The following is a 22,796-nucleotide window of genomic DNA, read 5'->3' on the forward strand; positions in this document are numbered from 1 at the left end:
CGCTGCCATTATGAAAGGGATAACAGTGTTGGGGGGAGAGAGGTGGGCGATCAAGCAGCCCTTCAGGACATTTAGCTCATTGTGGCCCAACAACACAATGAAGGACTGTAAGGTGCTTGTATGCTCAGCCAATCAGGCCCAGCTACAGTATGAGCATTGTGATGAATAGGGGAATTTGCTGAAATGAATGGAGCACTGACTGCTGTGAATAGCAGTGTTCTCCATGCTTGAGATATTGGAACGGAATGCCTCTCAGGCTCAGGATTATCAGAGTGCCATCAATGAAAGGCTCTTTTGTGACTGAGCGTACACTGAGTCTGTCTTCCTTTGCTCTGTGTCCAGTCTAAAAGCCCTAGTGCTTTTGTGCGTCTGTCTTTCTCTCTTCCCCTTTTCAAACAGGGCTTTAAAGAGCCGCAATAACATTAGACAGCAAACTATGGAAACCAAACTGCTGTTGAGAAACTCAGAAAGAGCTACTTTCTAAAAAGCACAGAGAGACCAATGTACACACACTGACTACTTTATTAGGTACACCTGTACACCTACTTATTAATGTGATTATCTAATCATTTAATCGTGTGGCAGAAGTGCAGTGCATAAAATCAGCAGATTTTTGTTTTTGGCACCATTCTGATTAAACTCTAGAGACCGTTGTGCGTAAAAATTTCAGGAGATCAGCAGTTACAGGAATACTCAAACCAGCCCGTCTGGCACCAACAATCATGCCACGCTCAAAATCACCGAGATCACATTTTCCCCCCATTCTGATTGTTAATGTGAACATTAACTGAAGTTCCTGACCCATATCTGCATGACTTTACGCATTGCACTGCTGCCACACGATTGGATGATAATCACATGAATAAGTAGGTGTACAGGTGTACCTAAAGTGGTCGGTGAGTGTATGTTGGCCAGGCTGATGAATCAGCCAACATATGGGTGATTTGAAATGATCAGTGAATTTTTAATTATGACATAATTAACCATTGTGAGTGAATCATGCTCAATCGATTCTTTGAAAAAATCTGACTCAAAAGAAGGATTTGTTCATGAATTGGGCCTTGTTACTTCTCTAATGAAGGTGCCAAGGAAGCTAGTGCAGATCTACAGTCAATAATTTCTCACAAAATGTATTGAGTGACTTCAGAAAACTTAAAATTTAGCACACATCATATGCACCACTTATATGATACATTTATGATGCTTTTGAAAACTTGAGCTCAAGTTCCCATTCATTGTAATTGCATGGACAAGAACGACCAGTACATTCGTCAAAATTTCACCTTTAGTGTTCATCGGAAGAAAGAAAGTCATATGTATTTTTAACAATTTGACAGAGGTGGGTAGAGTAGCCAAAACCTTTACTCAAGTACAATTACTTAAAAATAATAGTTACTCAAGTAGAAGTAATAATGTAATAAATTACTTGAGTAAGAAAGTAGTAACTAGTTACTTTCACATATAACATAATGGATGTTTACTCTCCTATATTCCAGTACATGATACACATTTAGCATGCATTACAGAATGATTAATAATAATAATAATAATAATATTATTGTTAATAATGGAAATTGTCATCATTCACCACCATGTTGTTTCCAAACCCATATGGCTTATTTCTTCCATGCATCAAATTAAAAGGATAGTTCACCAAAAAATTAAAATGCTCTCATTTTCTCACCCTCATGCCATCCCAGATGTGTATGACTTTCTTCTGCAGAACACAAATGAAGATTTTTAGAAGAATCTCAGCTCTGTTGGTCCACACAATTCAAGTGAATGGTGACCAGAACTTTTAAGCTCCAAAAAGCACACAGAGGCAGCATAAAACTAATTCATATGACTCTAGTGATTTTCAGAAGCAATATGATAGGTGTGGGTGAGAAACAGATAAATATATAACTTTAATAATATATAATGTCCTTTTTTTTTTTTTTTTTACTATTAATTCTCCTTCCTGCCCAGTAGGTGGCGATATGCACAAAGAATTGGATCACCAATAACACAAGAATAAGAATGTGAAAGTGGAGATTTATTAGTAAAAAAGGATTTAAATATGGTCTGTTTCTCACCCACACTTATCAGATCCCTTCTGTAGACATAGATTGAACCAGTGTCATTTGAATTCCTTTAATTCCATTCCAGAGCAGAGATATTCTTCTAAAAATCTTGGTGTCCAGCAGTAGAAAACACATCTGGGATGGCATGAGGGTGATTAAATGTGAGAATTTTCAATTTTGTAAAAATGATTTCTATAAGGAGATGTTAGATAGAATGCTAACCTTAATCATCATTTACTTTCACTGCATGATTTTTCCCCCCTCCATATTTTGAAAGGGAATGGTGACAGACTGTCAGTCGCTAACATTCTGTCTAACATCTTTTGGTTTCAACAGAATACATAAAGTTCTACGGGGTTGGAAGAACATGAGGGCAGGGAAATGATGATATAATATATATAGGCTGAACTATCACTTTAAGGATGCACCTCAGATTTGGACGAAACTGTCAGTTAGAAGTTTGGAAACCATTTTCTAGTAATTATTAAGGTGAAAAACGTGAACAATGTCACACAGCCCAAGTTACATATGTTTAATTATACACTGAAGTAAGATTATGCATTATTCATGCCTTCTGTCATTATTTCACAGCCTTATACATCCTGCATGAATTTATTTCAGTGTAGTTCCATCATTTTCAGTGTCGAAAGAATTTAGATAATTAGTTCTTTACACTAAGGGTAAATTGCACCTTTTCTCTGTGTTTGGAAGCTTGTTGTCCACAAGACAAACCAGCCCGCATCTGTCAAATGCTGTGCACGCGCTAACCTTGCATATGCAGAAATGGTCACAAAAGCGATAATCAGGGCAAAACATTTGCACTTAATATGGATGTTTACAAGGATTTACACAGTAGGCACTGATATATTGCAGTGCTGATATAAAAATGCAAACTTAGAAACTGAGGTCATTAGAGCCCACAGTTACAGATTCACGCTGAAAATTAATATCACCATAACACAAAACTTACCTCAACGTGTTTTAAGTTGGAGCTGCAATTTTAGCTGCAAATGAAGGCATTGTGTGAAGACATGTTTGTTTTGTGCATTTGCTGCTGTAGTGTTGAACGCAAGTGACAGCATGCAACTGTGAAGTTCCACTGTCTTAAGAGTCTAGTTCAAAAATCACAAGTTACGCATTTATTAACACTTATTACATTAAAACCAGTAATGGCAGGAACACTACTTATTGCAATGAAGTAGAAAAAAAAAAAGAAAATCAGAAATTTACTCGAGTAAGAGTGAAAAGTACCCACCATGAAACATACTCAAAGTAATTTCTTCCCAAAAAGTTACTCAAGTAAATGTAACGGAGTAAATGTAGAATGTTACTACCCACCTCTGTGACTTGAGGATTAGTAAATGATTACAAAATGTTTATATTTGGGTGAACTATTCCTTTAACAGAAGTGTTGGCAACCCCATGTGTTAGTTCCTAAATATTTTGTGTAAAATGTGTTAAATAAAAAGTTTCAGCAATTTTGTGTCCATATCATTTGCCATTATTAAATTCAATGGTCAACCATTAGCATGAAGACATAAGAGAAATCTGAGGAAAAGGGGGGTGGGGATTATTATAAATACAAAGCTGAACTTTAAAATGTATTTAAATACATTTACTGACAATGAGTGCATTAATGTGTGTGCTTACCTCATAAGCCTGGGGGCTGGTCAAACAGCGAGCCAGCGGACCACAGCAGGCCGGCAGGGTGGAAGTCAGAGGAGGGCCGCTGTGTGTCAGGATAGGCTTCAAGTAAATGTGCTTAGGTTAAGGAGAATAGAGAGTGTTGTCTAATTATGATCTCATCAGCTCAAGTGCCTATGTCAGACAGCAACTGGAATGAACCAGGAACTTACGAATCTGTATTGCCATATGAGGATTCTTAAATTCACTTTCATATAGTACATAATAGAGTTAAAGAGCACCTATTATGGTTTTTCAAATATTATCTTTCATGTAGTGTGTTATGTAGCTGTTTGTGAATGTAAAAAAGTCTGCAAAGTTTCAAAAATCAAAGTGCATGACAAATGGAGTTATTGACTCCCAAAAGGAAGAACCAATTCTGAACACCTGAAACAAGTCGTTAGTAATTCCAGACTTACTTCCTGTACTAACCTACATAATTTGGTAAAAAAAAAAAAAAAAAACACCTCTGGTCTTCATTGGCTGCTCACGAACAGCTTTGACCCGCCCTCAAACACTACACTAAGCGGTAGACCAATCACAACAGACTGGGACATTAGAACGGATCATTGAACGAGTCGTTTTTGACACTGGGAAAAAAAAAAGGTAATGCTGCAATTTAAATTATGAGCAAATTAAAGTGTTTTTTGACCATGGATGCATGTAACACTATTGTATGAGACCTTTAAAACAAAATTAGGCACGTTTAAAAACCATAATAGGTGCTCTTTAAGGTATCTTATACTGTATTATTCTGGTCCTGGAATCTTCTGACACAAATCCTTGACATCAGCACAAACGCACAAGACCTCTTCATACATTGGCAGCTTACAAAGGTTATCACACTAGCTAATGATATCTTATACCTGGTCACACAGAATTCTGCATTTTTCCCCAGAATTCAAACATTATTCACAAAGTCCAAGACGCTCCAACTAGGGCTGGGAACCGCTTCACTTTTGAGAAGAAAAAAAAAATAAATAACAAAACCAAATTACTTTATGACTTTCGATTCTGTTAAATGTTCTCAACCTTGCACTGTTCCGCGAATGCGGGCTGATAACCATGACAAAAAACTCTGACAGTGTTTCCTGCAACACTATTAAGCAGCACTGTAAAACTGCTACTGAATCAGCAGCATGAACAGTATAGTCTGATGTAATGACTCTTCATAGTCTGTTGAATCTACACTGCAAAACATACAGATCACAAAATACCACCGCAGTCTGTTACCATTTGGTAACAGGCTGTGGAGGGCAGAAAATTCAATAAGAATGACACTTATTTATTTCCAAATATTTATTGCTCAAAAGTACTAGAAGAATCAATAATGTAACCATTAAAGAACCAGAATCATTAAGGGGTATCGTAACCATAATCCTAACCCCCAATCCATGTGTGTTCATTAAATTAATATTTCAGTGGTCACACCTTACAATAAGGTTCCATTCATTAACATTAGTTAATGTATTAGGTATCATGAACTAAAAATGAACAATATATTTTTACAGCATTTTTTAAATTTTTTTTAATGTTAGTTAATAAAAAATACAATTGTTCATTGTTAGTTCTTAGTACATTAATGTTAACATATACAACTTTTGATAAAAAAAAAAAAAAATGTATAACTGCAGTAGATGTTGAAATTAACATTAAAAGTTAATACATGCTGTAAAAGTATTGTTCATTGTTAGCTCATGTTAACTAAATGTTGTTAACTAATGTTAACAAATGGGGGCCCTATTTTAAGAGCACAAGCGTTATGCGCAAGACAATGCCTTAAGTCATAAGTGCAAAGTCAATGGGCACGGCCATGAAGTTCTGGTATGTGCTAAGTCTAAGCGCAAGTGGGTTTGGCGAAATCGTTCGTGCAACGCACAAAAGGTGTGACCAAGTGCTATTTAATTCTGAGATTCTTCTCTGGTTATTCAACGTCTACGTCCTATAATATAGTCCATTCTCACAAGCACCAACGATTTAAACAAAGACAGCACATTAATAAGAATTTGGCAATGTAAGTGGACTATATGCAATTAATTAGAAGAATTACAAATTACGTTCTGCATCCTTGATGAATGTCGGGCATATTTATATGACAGCGACATGCTCCTTTTATACGCATGGAAAATTTGATTCTTGTCAGAATTTGGATGTATGCGCCTTTAAATTCATTATTATTAATCATTTTTATCTACTGACACACAAATCATGACTAGTATAAACAGTGATTGTATCAGTGCGCACTTCACTTCTACCAGTTGATTGAAAATTTTTATTCATTTATTGAAACAAGAAAATATTTAACCAAAATATATTTCGAAATTCAAATTACACTTCAAATGAAACAAATATATAATAAAATTTTTACTCTCTCCAACTTGTTCCACCGGCCCCTTTTGCAGTGACTTAATCATTTTACGACAACTGGTGGAAAATTACTAGTCAAAATGAAATCATAAATACAATTGTAAATATACAATAATAATAATATATAACAAATTATAATAGTTGAAAAATAAACCATGGATTCTAGAATTTTTAACACAAATCTCACAATTTGTTGTTTAAACAAACGGCTTCTTCAGCGATTAAAGGGACATAATTTGATGTTCTGTACTTTCAGAATTTGGACATGAACTTTATTACCACCTGCTGGTGAAATCTCCAAACTGCAAATGCAGGAACTGAATTTGGACTTAGCAGTTAAGAGGTGGTATGAAACATCTTAGCTCAATGACCAAATTCTTAGGAAAACAGCAAATTGCGCTTTGAGCCACTTCATTTACATTCAATACACCCACATTTTGCGCGCCTACACCCACTGTAGCGCAAAAACTCCCACCCACGCGTGCGCTGGCACGAAAATTGCACTAAGAATTAGCGCTCTCATGAAAATTGGATAAGATGTTGCGCACAGTCGTAGCGCATTGTGCTGCGCTTTGTGCACTCACGAAAATAGAAGCCTGGAACCTTATTGTAAAGTGTTACCATTTCAGCTACCAACAAGAGTGTTGTATTCTCAGTTCTGTTTAAAGCATTTTACATTTTGAAGAATACCACATTTTCCTCCAAATACAACACACAAAATAACATGCAAGAAAAAGATATGCCGATTCTGGGTTTTAAAAGACATTTGGGTGACATTTGATGACAGGATTATCATTTTTGTGTGAACAAACTCTTAAACATTTACACAATTCATACCAGCCATAAATCATAATTGACTGCATGACCTTTGAACCAACGTTCAACCATGAGCTAAGAAAAACAAACCAATACAAACAACTCAGAAACAGAAGTGCCTAAAATTGAATTTTCCTTATTTAGCATGGCAACGAATGTGATGGAAAGAACCAATATGATTGTCAGCCTCATGAACATGGAGTAAACAGATCATTATCCTCTTAAATCCTTGACAGAGAGGCCAGCACACAGATCCATGCAGGACAGCAAGTGCACATTTGGCAGCAATGCCGAGTTTCTTATTTTGACAGACGGGGATAAAATTGAAGGCGGCGCGATAGAGTGTTAATGGCTTGAACCCAAGAACACCATGTGATAGATTTGGAAGGGGGACCAAAGAACAGAATGCCCCCTGTCGAGTTAAAGAGAGGTTGCCAGATATACACTCTGAAAAAATATCCCTGTAGGATGTCCAACAGCATGGTCCAGTACCCAAAGAGAATGAACAACAGGCTGCTTGCCAACCCAATAGCACTGGCCTTTTGCAAAGCACACAAACACACACACTTAACTTGATGCTCAAAAGGGTTGTGGAAAGGAACTAAATACCTGTTTTGACAACAAGGTAACACAACCCACTTGTACATACACAGAAACACACAAAACTTAAGCCGAGACCCTAATAAACGTCTGACACAAGCTTCGAGGGCCTGTGAGTCACCACATGTGGAGATGGTAGCCACAGCTGTGCAGGAAGTGTTTTAAAAAGAGTGGAAGAAAGTATGTGTGTGGTACTTTCACCTTTGAGCATTATTTCCAGTAACCACATGCTTTTTTATGCTATTCTGTTCCTCTCACCACTCAAGACTGGCAAACTCAAAAGGTCTGCCGTTTTCTATTATAAACCACTCAAGACAAAATAATTACAGTTGAGGGGCCCTGCTGAGATCTCAAGAATCACAGATTGCACTTCCTCTGTGAAAATGGATTGCAGTCATTTCATTTAACTTTCCATATAAAGAACGAACATAATGACATTTCCAGGGGCTCGTATTGTAGAGGTGCAGAGCTCAAACTGAGCTGGGGAAAAGTAGGTTTTTTGGAGTAAAAGAAGCATTAGCAGGGTGAGGTCTGTCAGTTCAGGACTTTCGAGGTACAGTTAAAGGAATGGTTTGCAAATGAAAATTCCACCATGATTCACTCATTATCGTGTTCTTACAAACCTGTATCCTTTCCTCCTTTCTGCCTCATAACATATTTTGGGTTCCATGGAAGACAGTACATCATACGGGTTTGGAACGACATGATGGCGAGTAAAAAATGACAGAATTTTCATTTTTGGGTAAACTACTCCTTTAATGTCTCAGAGAATCTCAATTACTGATCAAAACAGCTATGCTATTACAGACTGGAATTATTCATCATTTCCTCAATCTCACTCCACATTTATATTCATCCAGATCCACTTCTGTAAAAATACCAGGTCTTGTTAATATGCGTCATTAATATGAATAGAGTGGAGCTGTGAAAAGAGTGGATATGGGGAGGAATCACTGCCCGTGCTTGAGCTCTTAATGACAAAGCCACTGCGTGTTTTGAATGGCATCCTGAAAGGATACTTGTGGTCAAAAGTGTACCAGAGTCTGAAAAGCCAGGCGCTCTCCTGCTTGGTCTTGCTTTGCCCCTCTGATTGGCTCCCATCCTGAAGAAAGAAATATGACAACAAGTGAATCTAAAGCCCTGGATATAGGTTTTGGTCATTTATACAATTCTGGATGGATAGACGGACGGGATGGATGGAATTACTCAACCTGTGACCTATAATAAAAACAATTTCTGTATCCATCCACTGAATTTCATATTGTGAAACTTCAAAAAGTCGCACTCTGTTCTCCAGATGCTCAGTACGTTTATTCAAACTCATGTAAACTCATGAGTGCAGCTTCTAACATTGCATTTAAAGAGATTAAAGATTAATGCTATCAGATGCAAGCTCACAGTAACACTATACTTCAACCAATCTAAGCTTGCTACATTACTGTTAATACTGCAGTGAGGATCACTGTTACTAGAAGGTGTGTGACTCTGTGTGTGTGTGTATGATAGAGACAGAGCAAAAAAAGAAGAAGAAAAAACACTTAATTAAAAAAAGCTAAACAATGGATTTGTAAGATCAGATATTTTGCGGTGTATGCTATGTACATCATATACATCTAAACTTGTGTGATCAGATTTTTGTCATTGTGCTATTGTGGAACTAATTTAAACCAGGAGGATGAGAGACATGTCATTAGTTTCCAAGGCATCCACTCCCAATTAGCTTTGCTATTCTAATTCGAGTAACAATTTGTGATATATAAAGCAACTCCTCTCTCTGCATCGCTGCATGTATACACACACTCCTTCAGAGAGACGCACACGGGTTTCAAATACAGCACTGGCAGAAGTCCTGACACACTGTACTATCTAACAGATAAGAAATGTCAGAGCTGTTTGTGTAAAGACAAGCAACTGCTTTTAAAGGTCTTCTACAGTCCTTTATCTTTAGAAGCATTGCTGGCAGGCTGGTTTCTTCAATAAGCCACATGGTTTGAGGTAACACTAATGTCCATGGCACAATGGTGAATACTTAAGGCTAGAGGTTTGTTCAAACCATGCCTTTGCAAGCCCCACAAATGTCATGTTTGAGCATTGAGAGTTTGAGCACAGTTTTGCTTTCTATACCTGGGTATTGATCCACTGATTTTTGTTTGATGTAATGTCTGTTCTACCATCAACACTTCTAAAATGGTGAAAGCAAAAGCTTCAGTGGCAAGAGAAAATCACATTTAGACTTACTCCCTGAAGAACCTGGAAGCTGTCCCCACAAGACTGAAGATCCTGATCAGGGTCCACTCCAACTCTAAAAGACATAAAAACTTCATGTCATGCTCTGGCTGTTTGTTTGTGTGCATCCATGACATGAGCAATTGACCCCAAATAAGAACGTGGCCTTTTACCAAAGCCCAAAATCAGCAGCAGCATGATGAAAATATAAAAGCGCAACATGCACTCATTATCTTATTTCACAGATCATGCTGATTGCAATGTTCAATGTTTTCTGCACCGCTATGCTATACAGAATCTACAGTTCCACGTCATAAGGAAACACATTTTAAGATGTGTTTTTGTTGTGAGTTTGCAGTCACAAATGAATGTGATGAGATACAAACAATAGTGCCATTTTTGTATGGTGTAATCCATTTTGTTAGCAAATAACTCTTCTGAGCCGGTTCTTTTAATGACTCGGTCAAAACCACTCACAAATGCATGCATTATCAGTTTGAATCAGTCTAACAAGTAAGTCGCTGAATCTTTTAAAAGCGGTAACAGACACACTGATAAAGTTCTGTGAAGTTTTTGTGCATGTACATGTAATTGCTTTTTAAAGTTTAAAAATTTTGTTTTAGAGCAGCAGTTGATTGACAGGTCAGCGGGCAGCACTTTGCTGTTGTTCGAACACATTCAGAAGGATTGCGTTTGCACTATGAGCGCAATGAGGTCACATGCATTTTCCAACTACTTCTAACCACATCCGAATGTGAGAAACACACTGCTGCCTTGTGTTATTATTAGTCACCCATGATCTAGCATTCTAGTTTGAATACCTGAAATATGAGAACCCAGAAGACCTTAAGTGCTCAGAGGGGGTGAGATAACTCTGCTGAGATAAATGATACACTAGGTGAACTTTCACTTTGACCTTTACTGTGGATACATTTACTGATTCTTAATCCAATGGCTTGAATTTCATTTTCAATCTCATTGAAAACACTGGATATGATTAGGTTGAATTTAGGCTACCTTTTAAACCCTGTGGATCAACAGAGACCTCATTGTCAAGTTAGACTTCGTTTGAAGATAAGCAGATGCTTAGGCATTCTGCAACTCTAGTGACACCCATGAGGACAAGTGCCAATTTAAACAGAAGAAGCTGACTTTTTATCTGTCTTGGCACTTAAAACCTTTACTCAATGTATTATCTTTTCACAGTCACAGTCAGCAAGAATATCTCAATAGGTGGACAACATTAAATTTAAATTGCAAAGGGAAAAAAAGGATAACATACTCCTCCTAAACCCATTGACGAATATCTGCGACAGACTTGGTGTTTTAACGAGCTGCTGCTATTTCTACCACATCTGGAGGAGTACTATCTGTGAAACAAAAGACAAGAGATTTCCTCTCCAATGGTTTATAGCAAGGGGGCTTGAGCCATCCAAACAGAAATATGGCTTAGAGCTCTGTGTAGAGATCAGGGGAGATTTGCTTAACTCCACCACTGGGGACTCGCGTGAAAGCTATATAGGGAAAGGGGAAAAAGAGGGAGCTTGAACCCGTGTAGTAGAAGGAAAAGCCTGAAGCCAAAGATTGCTTAAAGGTTGAGAAGGGATAATATTGAAAGAGTTTGAAAGAGCTGGAATGTAAAAGGAAAGCAGAGAGCCAGTGGTCAAGGCTATTATAGCTTTGATTTTTTTTTAAAGGTATAGTTCACCCAAAAATGAAAATTCTCTCATTATTTACTCACCCTCATGCCATACCAGATGTGTATGACTTTCTTTCTTCTGCTGAACAAAGATTTTTAGAAGAATATCTCAGCTCTATGTCCCCACACGCTTCTGAAGATGTGGATTCAACCACCGGAGTCATATGGAATAATTTTATGGTCCCTTTATATGCTTTTTAAACCTTCAAAGTTCTGGCCAGCCTTCACTTGCATTGCTATGGCCTACAGTGCTGAGATATTCTTCAAAAAAAAATCTTTGTTTGTGTTCAGCAGAAGAAAGTCATACTTATCTGGTATGGCATGAGGATGAGTATATAATGAGACAATTTTCTTTTTTGGGTGAACGCTCTCTTTAATTTAGTCTCAACTTTGTCACCATTCCCACATCTTTGCGCCTGCCGTCGCTGTCGACAGTGTTGCCAAATATCGCTCTGTTCTAATAAAAAATTAAAAAAAGATTACATTTTGTCTCTTTGTTGCTGCTTGTTGCTGGCCTTGTGAATGGAGCTGCAGGCTGGAGGGTGGGCTACATTTTAGGGTCACAAGGTCGTTAGAGGGGGTTATGATGACAAAAAGGCAGTGCAAAGATCAAGGAAAGAAAACATACAAAGATAGAGAGGATATAGAGTAGCGAGCCCCGTACCTAACCACAGTTCACACAGTAAGCACACGGTTGCTTGTATGCAGAGCAAAAGTGTGTGGTGGACAGTCAGCATTTCCTTCCTCCAATATAGTCAAAGCAACTCTTGCTATCAGCTGCAGAGGTACTTGAACCAAGCAAACCAAGGGCTGCAGATTCTTTGTTTTGAATGCAGGTATAAGTGGAAGCTGATCAATATCAAATGATTAATGTGCTTTTGCTGCCCTGGTCTTACTCATCAGTAGTGTTCTGTCAGGAGGGTGAGTGTTTGCCAGTGAGTTTTGTGTGAAGATTTCTCACCTCAATGTGAAAATTGGAGCGACAGCAGAGAGGGAAGAGGTCCCCAACTCTATCGTTCCCACATACATACAAATTCCTTCAAAAGGTGACACCCACAAGCATTAGCAAAAGTGCAGACACATCAGGGAGACCAACGACTAAGCAAAGACATCTGAGTGCAAAGGAAGTACTTGCTTGTAAAGAGGTGATGAAGGACTTTATAGATTATGAGTAGAAGCAGACCAGGAGTAGAGATGTTTGTGTGGAAAAAAGTGCTAAAAACGAAAGACCAGGACATTTGTTATGGTTACAGTTACACACACACGCCAACAAAGCACTGTTCCTGAAATTCAAATTGCCACATAAACCCCAAAAGTCACCACCACTTGTGACAAGAATGCAAAACATATCACCTGAGGTAATTCCACAGTTTAAGCAGGCTCTCCTTCTCTGCTGTTGAAGACTCTCCAACCCTGAACACAACACGGCAGCTCTTGAGACCAGCCTTTCATGCACCAAACATCCTGACAGCCTTATTACAAAAAGTAAGAAAGGCTTCAATCTCTGATGTCTCTTGGACCAGACCTTCTAAGATTGGTGTATGTGTCTATTTATTAATATTTGTGTATTTTGGGAAAACAGTTAGCCTATATATGACAAGTTTAAGACTGAAAAAAAAGAGATGAAATGAAGATATTTCAGTTTCAAAATCAAGACATTTATGAAAAAGTGATGGTTTATCTCAATTTAAAATAGTTACATTAATGTTTCAACATTGCAATTCAGTCTGCATTTTAAACCAATTCAATACAGCAGAGAGAACACAAAATGGCTCAAGATTTATGCAAAAACTATGAGCAGTTTCTCAGTTGACAAGACCTAAGTGGCAATAAATTAGCCATTCACTGTATGCAATGGATAAATGGTAAATTATTGCCCCTTGCCCAATAAAGAGAAAATCAAATTATGAAGTTTTAAATACTATACATACTATATACTCTTCCTGCAAAACAGACATCTCTTTTACCATATATAAAATCCACCAAATGTGTTTGGGTCATGGTTTGGTGGTTCACATTCCTGCTCTGAATTGGCTCTCTGTGCACAGAGCTCAATGTTTATAAAGTCAGTGGAACCTCCCGGGACTGCTCTAGAAAGGAGAGAACTGGCCAGCACAGAGGGAAAGTCTAAACCAGGCTTAAGAGAGCAGTCTAATTAATGCAAGAGCAGAGCATTAATGTAAAACAAAAAGTGCAAATAAAGCACTAATATCACTTATGCAAAAGCCACTTGAATACTGTATATTTGTGAGAAAAATGGGGAATTGAAAATGGCCTTGCTTTGGATTCTGATGTCTGTTTTTCCTCAGCACTCTGACATTACACTGATCAGGGGACTAACAGTCCAACATTGATTTCAGTCTCAAAAGGGAGTTATGCAAAAGCCTTTTTAATCTCTGGTGACCTGGTCAGCTTGAATAAACGCAATGGTGTCCCATCTGTTTCTTGGAGCAAAACATGAGCCACTTCTCTCACTTCCTCATATATACAGTTGCACTTTTTTCCCCAATGAGTTATCTGATTGCTTTATTGCGCATTGATTAGTCAGCAGTCGCCCAAAGCACAAGACAACCACAGTCAAGGATTGCCAGTGCGTGTGTGTGTGCGTGCGTGCGTACAAAGTATTGGAGACTAGCCCAGCCTTTACTCAACATGGAAAATTGTAGCCTGAGCCACTCCAGAGGTCAATTGTAGTGCATTTCTAGAAATGGAAACCCACCCCTGAATGAGAGAATTAAATCCATCAAATTTTGTTGAAATGTGAAAAAAAAAAAAAAAAAAAAAAAAAAAAAAAAAAGGTCAATGATGCAATCCCTTAATGCTCAGCCAACACAGCTGGACAAAATATTACAACAGTTAATACACTAATGTACCATGTGACCAGAGGAATACTCTCCAAAGACTAAAGGAATAGTTCACCCAAAAAAGAAAGTTATGTCATCATTTACTAACTCAAACCTGTGTGGTTTACTATCTTTTGTGGAACACAAAAGGAGATGTTAAAAGAAAGTCATACAGGTTTGGAACAACATGAGGGTGAAAAATTATGACAGAATTTGCATTTGTGTGGGAATTATCCCACTAAAGCATGGAGTTAATGAAGGAATGTGCATTTTTATAAATGAAGCCTCTAACAAATGAATAAACAATTAATGTCCAGAACAACAGCCCCACTGTAAGTTACAAAGGAAAATTAAAGGGATAGTTCACCCAAAAAGGAAAACTGTAAAAGGTTTTTAAAAAATCTCAGCTCTGTAGGTCCATACAATGCAAGTGCATGGTGGCCAGAATTTTTAAGGTCCAAAAAGCATATAAAGGCAGCAAAAAAGTAATCCATAAGAAGTAATTTATAAGACTCAAGTGGATAAATTTATATCTTCAGAAGCGCTACAATAGGTGTGGGTGAGAAACAGATCAATATTGAAGTCTTTAAGTATAAATATCCACTTTCACTTCTTTTATGTTTAGTGATTGGCATTCTTGCATATCGCCACCTACTGGGCAGGGAGGAGAATTTATAAATAAAAAGGATTCAATATTGATCTGTTTCTCACAGACACCTATCATATTGCTTCTTAAGATATGGATTTAACCACTGGAGTCATGTGGATAATTTTATGCTGTCTTTATATGCCTTTTGGACCTTCAAAATTCTGGCCACCATTCAATTGCAATTTATGGACCTACAGAGCTGAGGTATTCTTCTAAAAATCTTAGTTTGTGTACAGCACAAGAAAGTCATACACTGAGTAAATGATGAGAGAATTTACATTTTTGAATGAACTCTCCCTTTAAAACATTTTTATTGCAGGAACTCTCACTTCTCTGCTTTGCATGAATGTGCACTTGCATGATTCCATCCTTTACAAACAAACTCACACACCACACCAAAGAGCAATAGTTAAACAGTCCTCTCAATTAAAGAAAAGTAATAATGATAATAAAGTGAAGTAACTCCAAATATACAAGGTTACTCTGCCTTGTCATCCTGGACCAGTGAAGACAGTCAATAAGAAAAGAAAAATCATAAACTAAAATAAAACTTCCACTCCACTTCAATCAAGCCATTTAGACATTTTCAAGTTATCTTAAATGAATAGTTCATCCAAAAATGAAAATTCTATCATCTACTCACTCACCCTCATCTCATTCCAAACCGGTATGACTGACTGTCTTCTGCAGAACACAAATAAGTTATATTCTACAAAAAAATTACATGACAATAAACTCAAACCTCATTGGTTCTTATGTCATGTTGTCATGACGTTTGGTCACAAGACGCGCAACAGCCAATGAGGTTGATATTACTGATATGTCGCAATAGTTGATGTTAATAACTGATTTGTGAGTGAATAACAAATAAAATTTTGATCCGTTCATCATACAACGTGATGGAATGGATTCAAAAGACTACTTTTACGACACTTGAGTTCCTTCAAGCTGTAAATAAGTCATTATCCGCTGCTATCGCATGGAAATCAGTGATCGTAACATTCTATAAAATATCTCCTTTTGTGTTCTACAAATAACGAAAAAAGTCACAAGGTTTTTGGGACGACTTAAGATTGGAGTAAATAATGACAGAATTTAAATTTGTGGGTGAGCTGTTCCTTTAAGAGGCAAGGGAAAAAGTTTACAACATTGAAAACCTTTTTCAAATTGAGAGAAAAAGTAAAATAAAATTTAAAACAATAGCTAAACTTGGTGGGTTTATGGTGAATTCAATGGACAGTAACTAATACAAAAGTTCCAGTCTGATAGACAGGAGATGGGCCAGCATTTCATGGTTTTCTGTATAGTGATAAACCATTCATTGACTACTCTGCTTTGTTTTCAGAGATATTTTTTTGGTCATACAGAAATCCTGATCAAAGTCTACACTGTTAATTTCTCAGATGTTGTCTATACAGCATGCACCATTATTTAAATGTGTTACTATTTCATAAAATTACCAATTTCAGATTTACCTGCCCAAAAAAAGTCACATAAAAACAAGGTGAAATGTGGTTGGTCACTTAATGTCTGTCTGATAGTCTCTTCATATTTAAGTGGGAAGTCATTGGACATAATAAACTGCCTAGTAGACCAGATTTTATGCAGAGTCAAAAGTCTACTTCAGTACAGGCAGTTTTAGTGGCCTTCCAGTATACTGTATGTGGAAGTCCTTGAACAAAAACATCCTTTAATAATGGAATTAAAATGCATGATTGTTTACACAATATAAAAACTTCCTTTTTGGTTGCTCAGGTTTGGCAGTGTGGCCAGAACATGACTGTCAATAATAATCCAAGATTATGCTGACTGATAGATTTGTTTCCTTCTTTGAACCATCCAAAATCCCTGTACTCAGATTTCCTCCAGAGAGAGCACTGCTTGAGTTGCTGCTACCACAGTGTTGGGTGGTGTGGGTGCTTGCTTATGCATTCTGAGTGTATGAGCAATATTAGTAGTGATGCCTTAGCAATCGCCGATTTAAAAGTATAAAATAACCTCTGTGGTGGTATATAAACACAGCACTATCTGAATTTATCTGTTTGGCCTACAAACAGTGGTTTATATGATTGACCCCACACACTGCTTTACAACACTGTTCCACCACATGCCTCATGTAACCTAGAAAACAAACAGCTTTGTTGTTCCAAACTAACAAACTACAGTCCCTTTAACTAAGGTACAAGGAGTTTGTTGTTTGTTTAAATGGCTGCATCAGCTGACACACCAGTGCACTGACCGCATGGCATCTGAACAGCTTCTCCTTGCACACATTTTGGTAACACTTTATTTTACAGTGATTTGTTACACATATTACATGTATTAACTAAAGTAATAACAATCAATTATGCATAATTACAAGCAACTAATCCTAAACCAAACCCTTACCCTAACCCTAAACCTATAGTAAGTATATGTTGTTAATTAGTAATAATCAGTAATTACTTGTGTAATTCTACTGTAACAAGTACACTAAAATAAAGTGTAACCCACATTTCATCAAGACAGTGATGCACATCTGCATTCCACTTCATGTAATCCGCTTTCCCTGTCTAACAGTTTTACTGTACTAACAGTTTTTTGAGGAATGAAGGCTATACAATGCTTGAAACTGCCAAAAAACTGAAGATTTCACACAAAGGTTTACACTACAGTCTTCAAAGACAAAGGATAACTGGCTCTAAAAAGTATAGAAAGAGATGTGGAAGGCCCAGATACAACTAAACAAGAGGATAAGTACATCAGAGTCTCTAGTTTGAGAAATAGATGCCTCACATATCCACAGCTGACAGCTTCATTGAATTCTACCCGCTCAACACCAGTTTCATGTACAACAGTAAAGAGAAGACTCAGGGGTGCAGGCCTTATGGGAAGAAAAGCAAAGAAAGACACTTTTGAAACAGAAAAACAAAAAGAAAAGGTTAGAGTGGGCAAAGAAACAGACATTGGACAACAGATAATTGGAAAAGAGTGTTATGGATCTTAACCCCATTGAGCTTTTGTGCGGTCAGCTAGACTGTAAGGTGTGTGAGAAGTGCCCAACAAGAAACATCTTGAAAAACCACATCTATGGCAAGTGCTACAGGAAGCGTGGGGTGAAATGTCACCTGAGTATCTGGACAAACTGACAACTAGAATGCCAATGATCTGCAAAGCTGTCATTGCTGCACGTGGAGGATTTTTTTGATGAGAACTCTTTGAAGTAGTTTAAGAAGTTCTGAATTTTTTTTTTCAAATTGTAATAGTAATTTTAATGTCCTGACTATACAGGTACATCTCAATAAATTAGAATATCATGGAAAAATTCATTTATTTCAGTAATTCAACTCAAATTGTGAAACTTGTGTATTAAATAAATTCAATGCACACAGACTGAAGTAGTTTAAGTCTTTGGTTCTTTTAATTGTGATGATTTTGGCTCACATTTAACAAAAACCCACCAATTCACTATCTCAAAAAATTAGAATACATCATAAGACCAATAAAAAAAACATTTTTAGTGAATTGTTGGCCTTCTGGAAAGTATGTTCATTTACTGTGTATGTACTCAATACTTAGTAGGGGCTCCTTTTGCTTTAATTACTGCCTCAATTCGGCGTGGCATGGAGGTGATCAGTTTGTGGCACTGCTGAGGTGGTATGGAAGCCCAGGTTTCTTTGACAGTGGCCTTCAGCTCATCTGCATTTTTTGGTCTCTTGTTTCTCATTTTCCTCTTGACAATACCCCATAGATTCTCTATGGGGTTCAGGTCTGGTGAGTTTGCTGGCCAGTCAAGCACACCAACACCATGGTCATTTAACCAACTTTTGGTGCTTTTGGCAGTGTGGGCAGGTGCCAAATCCTGCTGGAAAAATGAAATCAGCATCTTTAAAAAGCTGGTCAGCAGAAGGAAGCATGAAGTGCTCCAAAATTTCTTGGTAAACGGGTGCAGCGACTCTGGTTTTCAAAAACCACAATGGACCAACACCAGCAGATGACATTGCACCCCAAATCATCACAGACTGTGGAAACGTAACACTGGACTTCAAGCAACTTGGGCTATGAGCTTCTCCACCCTTCCTCCAGACTCTAGGACCTTGGTTTCCAAATGAAATACAAAACTTGCTCTCATCTGAAAAGAGGACTTTGGACCACTGGGCAACAGTCCAGTTCTTCTTCTCCTTAGCCCAGGTAAGACGCCTCTGACGTTGTCTGTGGTTCAGGAGTGGCTTAACAAGAGGAATACAACAACTGTAGCCAAATTCCTTGACATGTCTGTGTGTGGTGGCTCTTGATGCCTTGACCCCAGCCTCAGTCCATTCCTTGTGAAGTTCACCCAAATTCTTGAATCGATTTTGCTTGACAATCATAAGGCTGCGGTTCTCTCGGTTGGTTGTGCATCTTTTTCTTCCACACTTTTTCCTTCCATTCAACTTTCTGTTAACATGCTTGGATACAACACTCTGTGAACAGCCAGCTTCTTTGGCAATGAATGTTTGTGGCTTACCCTCCTTGTGAAGTGTGTCAATGATTGTCTTCTGGACAACTGTCAGATCAGCAGTCTTCCCCATGATTGTGTAGCCTAGTGAACCAAACTGAGAGACCATTTTGAAGGCTCAGGAAACCTTTGCAGGTGTTTTGAGTTGATTAGCTGATTGGCATGTCACCATATTCTAATTTTTTGAGATAGTGAATTGGTGGGTTTTTGTTAAATGTGAGCCAAAATCATCACAATTAAAAGAACCAAAGACTTACTTTAAACTACTTAAACTACTTCAGTCTGTGTGCATTGAATTTATTTAATACACGAGTTTCACAATTTGAGTTGAATTACTGAAATAAATGAACTTTTCCACAACATTCTAATTTATTGAGATGCACCTGTACATTGTGATCAGTTGAATGCAACTTTGATGAATAAAAGTACCAATTTCTTTCCATAAGAGCAAAATATGTATATTATTCCAAACTTTGGACGCCAGTGTGTATGTATATAATCGAAGTGGCTGGTAAAAAAAAAAAAAAAAGAAAAAGTGCCTGTTAAAATTGGGCATTCACCCGCCACTGTTGCTGGTGGGCAAAAAAGTTAATTTCATACCCTAAATGTATACCTTTCTAACATCTTTATTTTTTGAACCGATTCTGATTGGTCAGTCATGGCATTTAGCAGCTGAATTGTTAATGGATTATGTACAGTCAGCCGGTCGTTATCGTGAAATAAAATAAAGTAAATAAAGCGGAGGGGTCTTGTATTAACCTGAATGGATTTATTTTGCGATAACAACTGGCTGTCTGTATATGATCCCGCTTATTACACTGCTAATAACCAAATACATAAATGTACATGAAATATTGATTTGCACTGAAATTATGTTATGCGAGTAGAAAAAAAAAGAAAAAAAAAACCATACAAAACCACCCTATTGGGTTTATTGTGCGATAATGGCTGGCTTATTGTACATTTTACCTTACATCTGTTTCTACGTATTATACTGTGTTATTGTCTGGCTGCTAATCCACCACAAATTGAAAACACATGAAGTAAATATAATATCTATCTATCTATCTTAAATACCATTGTTATAATTGCTTAGATTCTTGTTCTTCATTCTTATTAACATTACCATACCTACCAAGCATGATTTAAACTCTGAGGACACAGCAGTTTTGCAGATAATAACCCAAGCTTCTCAATCCCATTCTGCAGCAGCTGCCATCAGCATTGGTCCTCAATAATCCTCTTTATTCTGATAAACTAGCAGCTCTTATTAATGGCCCCGTTGTGTCCAGTCAGCTCCTGCTGAGAGATGACCAGACAAACACTAGCGCTCTGCGATATAAACAACTCCAGCTTCTCTCCCATCTGCACTATGTCTACCAGTATATCTGCTTTGGAGTGTAAATCTCAGGTTTATGTTCTGTTCATATCTTCAATTTCAGACTAAACCAGACAGTGCAAAAGGGAAACCTGTCTATTTTGAAAAATAGTGTGAAATAAGACACTGTCCAAAATCAAAAGGGTTAGTTCATCCTAAAATGAAAATTATGATATCATTTACTCACCCTCATGTCATTACAAACTAGTATGACTTTCTCTCATGAGAGGAAATTGTGAAGAATGTTGACAATGTTTTTTTTTTTTTTCCATAAAGTGAAAGTATATGGTGACCGAGGCTGTCAGTCCCTAACATTCTGCCTAATACCTCCTTTTTGTGTTCTATGAAAGAAAGTCATAATGAGAGGGAGCAATTATGACAGAATTTTCATTTCTGTGTGAAAATAAATGTACATTACACCCTGTATATCACACTCCAACCCTTATCATAAGATTAATCGATTAAGTCCTGAAGTTTGCAGACGACACCACTGTCATCGGCCTCATCCGAGATGACGATGAGTCTGCATACAGAAGGGAGGTTAAAAAGCTGGCTGTCTGGTGCAGTCAAAACAACCTTGAGCTGAACATGCTCAAAACGGTGGAAATGATTGTGGACTTTAGGAGGAACCCTCCAACACTGTCCCCCCTCACCATTCTAAACAGCATTGTGGCAGCAGTGGAGTCATTCAGGTTCCTGGGCACTACCATCTCACAGGACCTGAAGTGGGAGACCCACATTGACTCAACTGCGAAAAAGTCCCAGCAGAGGTTGTACTTCCTTCGCCAGTTGAGGAAGTTCAACCTGCCACAGGCGCTGCTGATACAGTTTTACTCAGTGGTCATTGAGTCTGTCCTCTGCACTTCAATAACTGTCTGGTTTGGTTCAGCTATGAAATCAGACATCAGAAGACTACAAAGGACAGTTCGGACTGAGAGGATTATTGGTTGCCCCCTGCCCCCCCTTCAAGAACTATACACTTCCAGAGTGAGGAAAAAGGCTGGAAAAATCACTCTGGACCCCACTCACCCTGCCCATTACCTTTTTGAACTGTTGCCTTCTGGCCGACGCTTCAGAGCTCTGATCACCAGAACCGTCAGTCACAGGAACAGTTTTTACCCTCAGGCTATCCATCTCATGAAAAGATAAAACTGCCCCTTTGAGCAATAATTAATGTGCAATACACAGCTTAGTCTTTTTATATTATCCAACACAACCTACCCCTGCTGCCATTACATTCCCTTGCGATGTACATAACCGATTTGTATTTAGATTTGCACCATGTATGTATGTATGTATGTATATACACTACCGGTCAAAAGTTTTGAAACACTTGACTGAAATGTTTCTCATGATCTTAAAAATCTTTTGATCTGAAGGCGTATGCTTAAATGTTTGAAATTAGTTTTGTGACAAAAATATAATTGTGCCACCATATTAATTTATTTCATTGTAAAACTAAAATCTAATTAAAAAAAAAAAAAGTTTTTGAAATTGATGACTTGGACCAGATAATAAAGAAAAGCAGCCAATAAGTGCCCAACATAGATGGGAACTCCTTCAATACTGTTTAAAAAGCATCCCAGGGTGATACCTCAAGAAGTTAGTTGAGAAAATGTCAAGAGTACATGTCTGCAAATTCTAGGCAAAGGGTGACTACTTTGAAGATGCTAAAATATAACACAGTTTTGATTTATTTTGGATTTTGTTTAGTCACAACATAATTCCCATAGTTCCATTTATGTTATTCCATAGTTTTGATGACTTTACTATTATTCTAAAATGTAAAAACAAAAGGTAGTGTATATTCATATATGTGTATATATGTATGTGTGTGTATATATATATATATATATATATATATATATATATATATATATATATATATATATATATATATATATATATATATATGTGTATTCCATGTATATACTTTTTTCTTTTCAATATTTATCTATTTTCAATTCAATTGTAATAATTTTTTAGAAGTCTTGT

At 37.4% G+C, this 22,796-nt stretch overlaps 2 protein-coding genes across 7 annotated transcripts in view; one reads left to right on the forward strand and one right to left on the reverse strand.

The window, feature by feature from the left end:
• LOC127445710 (fibronectin type III domain-containing protein 9-like) overlaps nucleotides 1-20,957 on the forward strand; it is a 123,671-nt gene extending 102,714 nt beyond the window's left edge. The window contains exon 3 of the transcript XR_007898039.1: nucleotides 20,945-20,957. The gene's annotated coding sequence lies outside the window, so the exon portion shown is untranslated. The remainder of the gene's footprint in view (nucleotides 1-20,944) is intronic.
• The window catches only part of LOC127445706 (sodium/hydrogen exchanger 7-like), a 64,129-nt gene that overhangs the window by 9,094 nt on the left and 32,239 nt on the right, over nucleotides 1-22,796 (reverse strand). The window contains exons 13-17 of one of the 6 annotated variants that reach the window (XR_007898038.1): nucleotides 12,808-12,867; nucleotides 12,416-12,669; nucleotides 11,038-11,125; nucleotides 9,768-9,831; nucleotides 8,557-8,631 (exon numbers count right to left, since the gene is read on the reverse strand). Coding sequence is in view for 5 of the 6 variants with exons in the window: in XM_051705928.1 (XP_051561888.1) it covers nucleotides 8,382-8,631; nucleotides 9,768-9,831; nucleotides 12,808-12,926 (433 nt within the window). In the remaining variant the exon portion in view is untranslated. Of the gene's footprint in view, nucleotides 1-3,713; nucleotides 3,820-5,362; nucleotides 8,632-9,767; nucleotides 9,832-11,037; nucleotides 11,126-11,881; nucleotides 12,670-12,807; nucleotides 12,927-22,796 lie in introns of those variants that run through there. The other 5 variants (XM_051705931.1, XM_051705932.1, XM_051705928.1 and 2 more) reach the window with 5 other exon arrangements.

The sequence above is a fragment of the Myxocyprinus asiaticus genome, chromosome 9 (assembly GCF_019703515.2).
Source record: "Myxocyprinus asiaticus isolate MX2 ecotype Aquarium Trade chromosome 9, UBuf_Myxa_2, whole genome shotgun sequence".
Classification (NCBI taxonomy): domain Eukaryota; kingdom Metazoa; phylum Chordata; class Actinopteri; order Cypriniformes; family Catostomidae; genus Myxocyprinus; species Myxocyprinus asiaticus.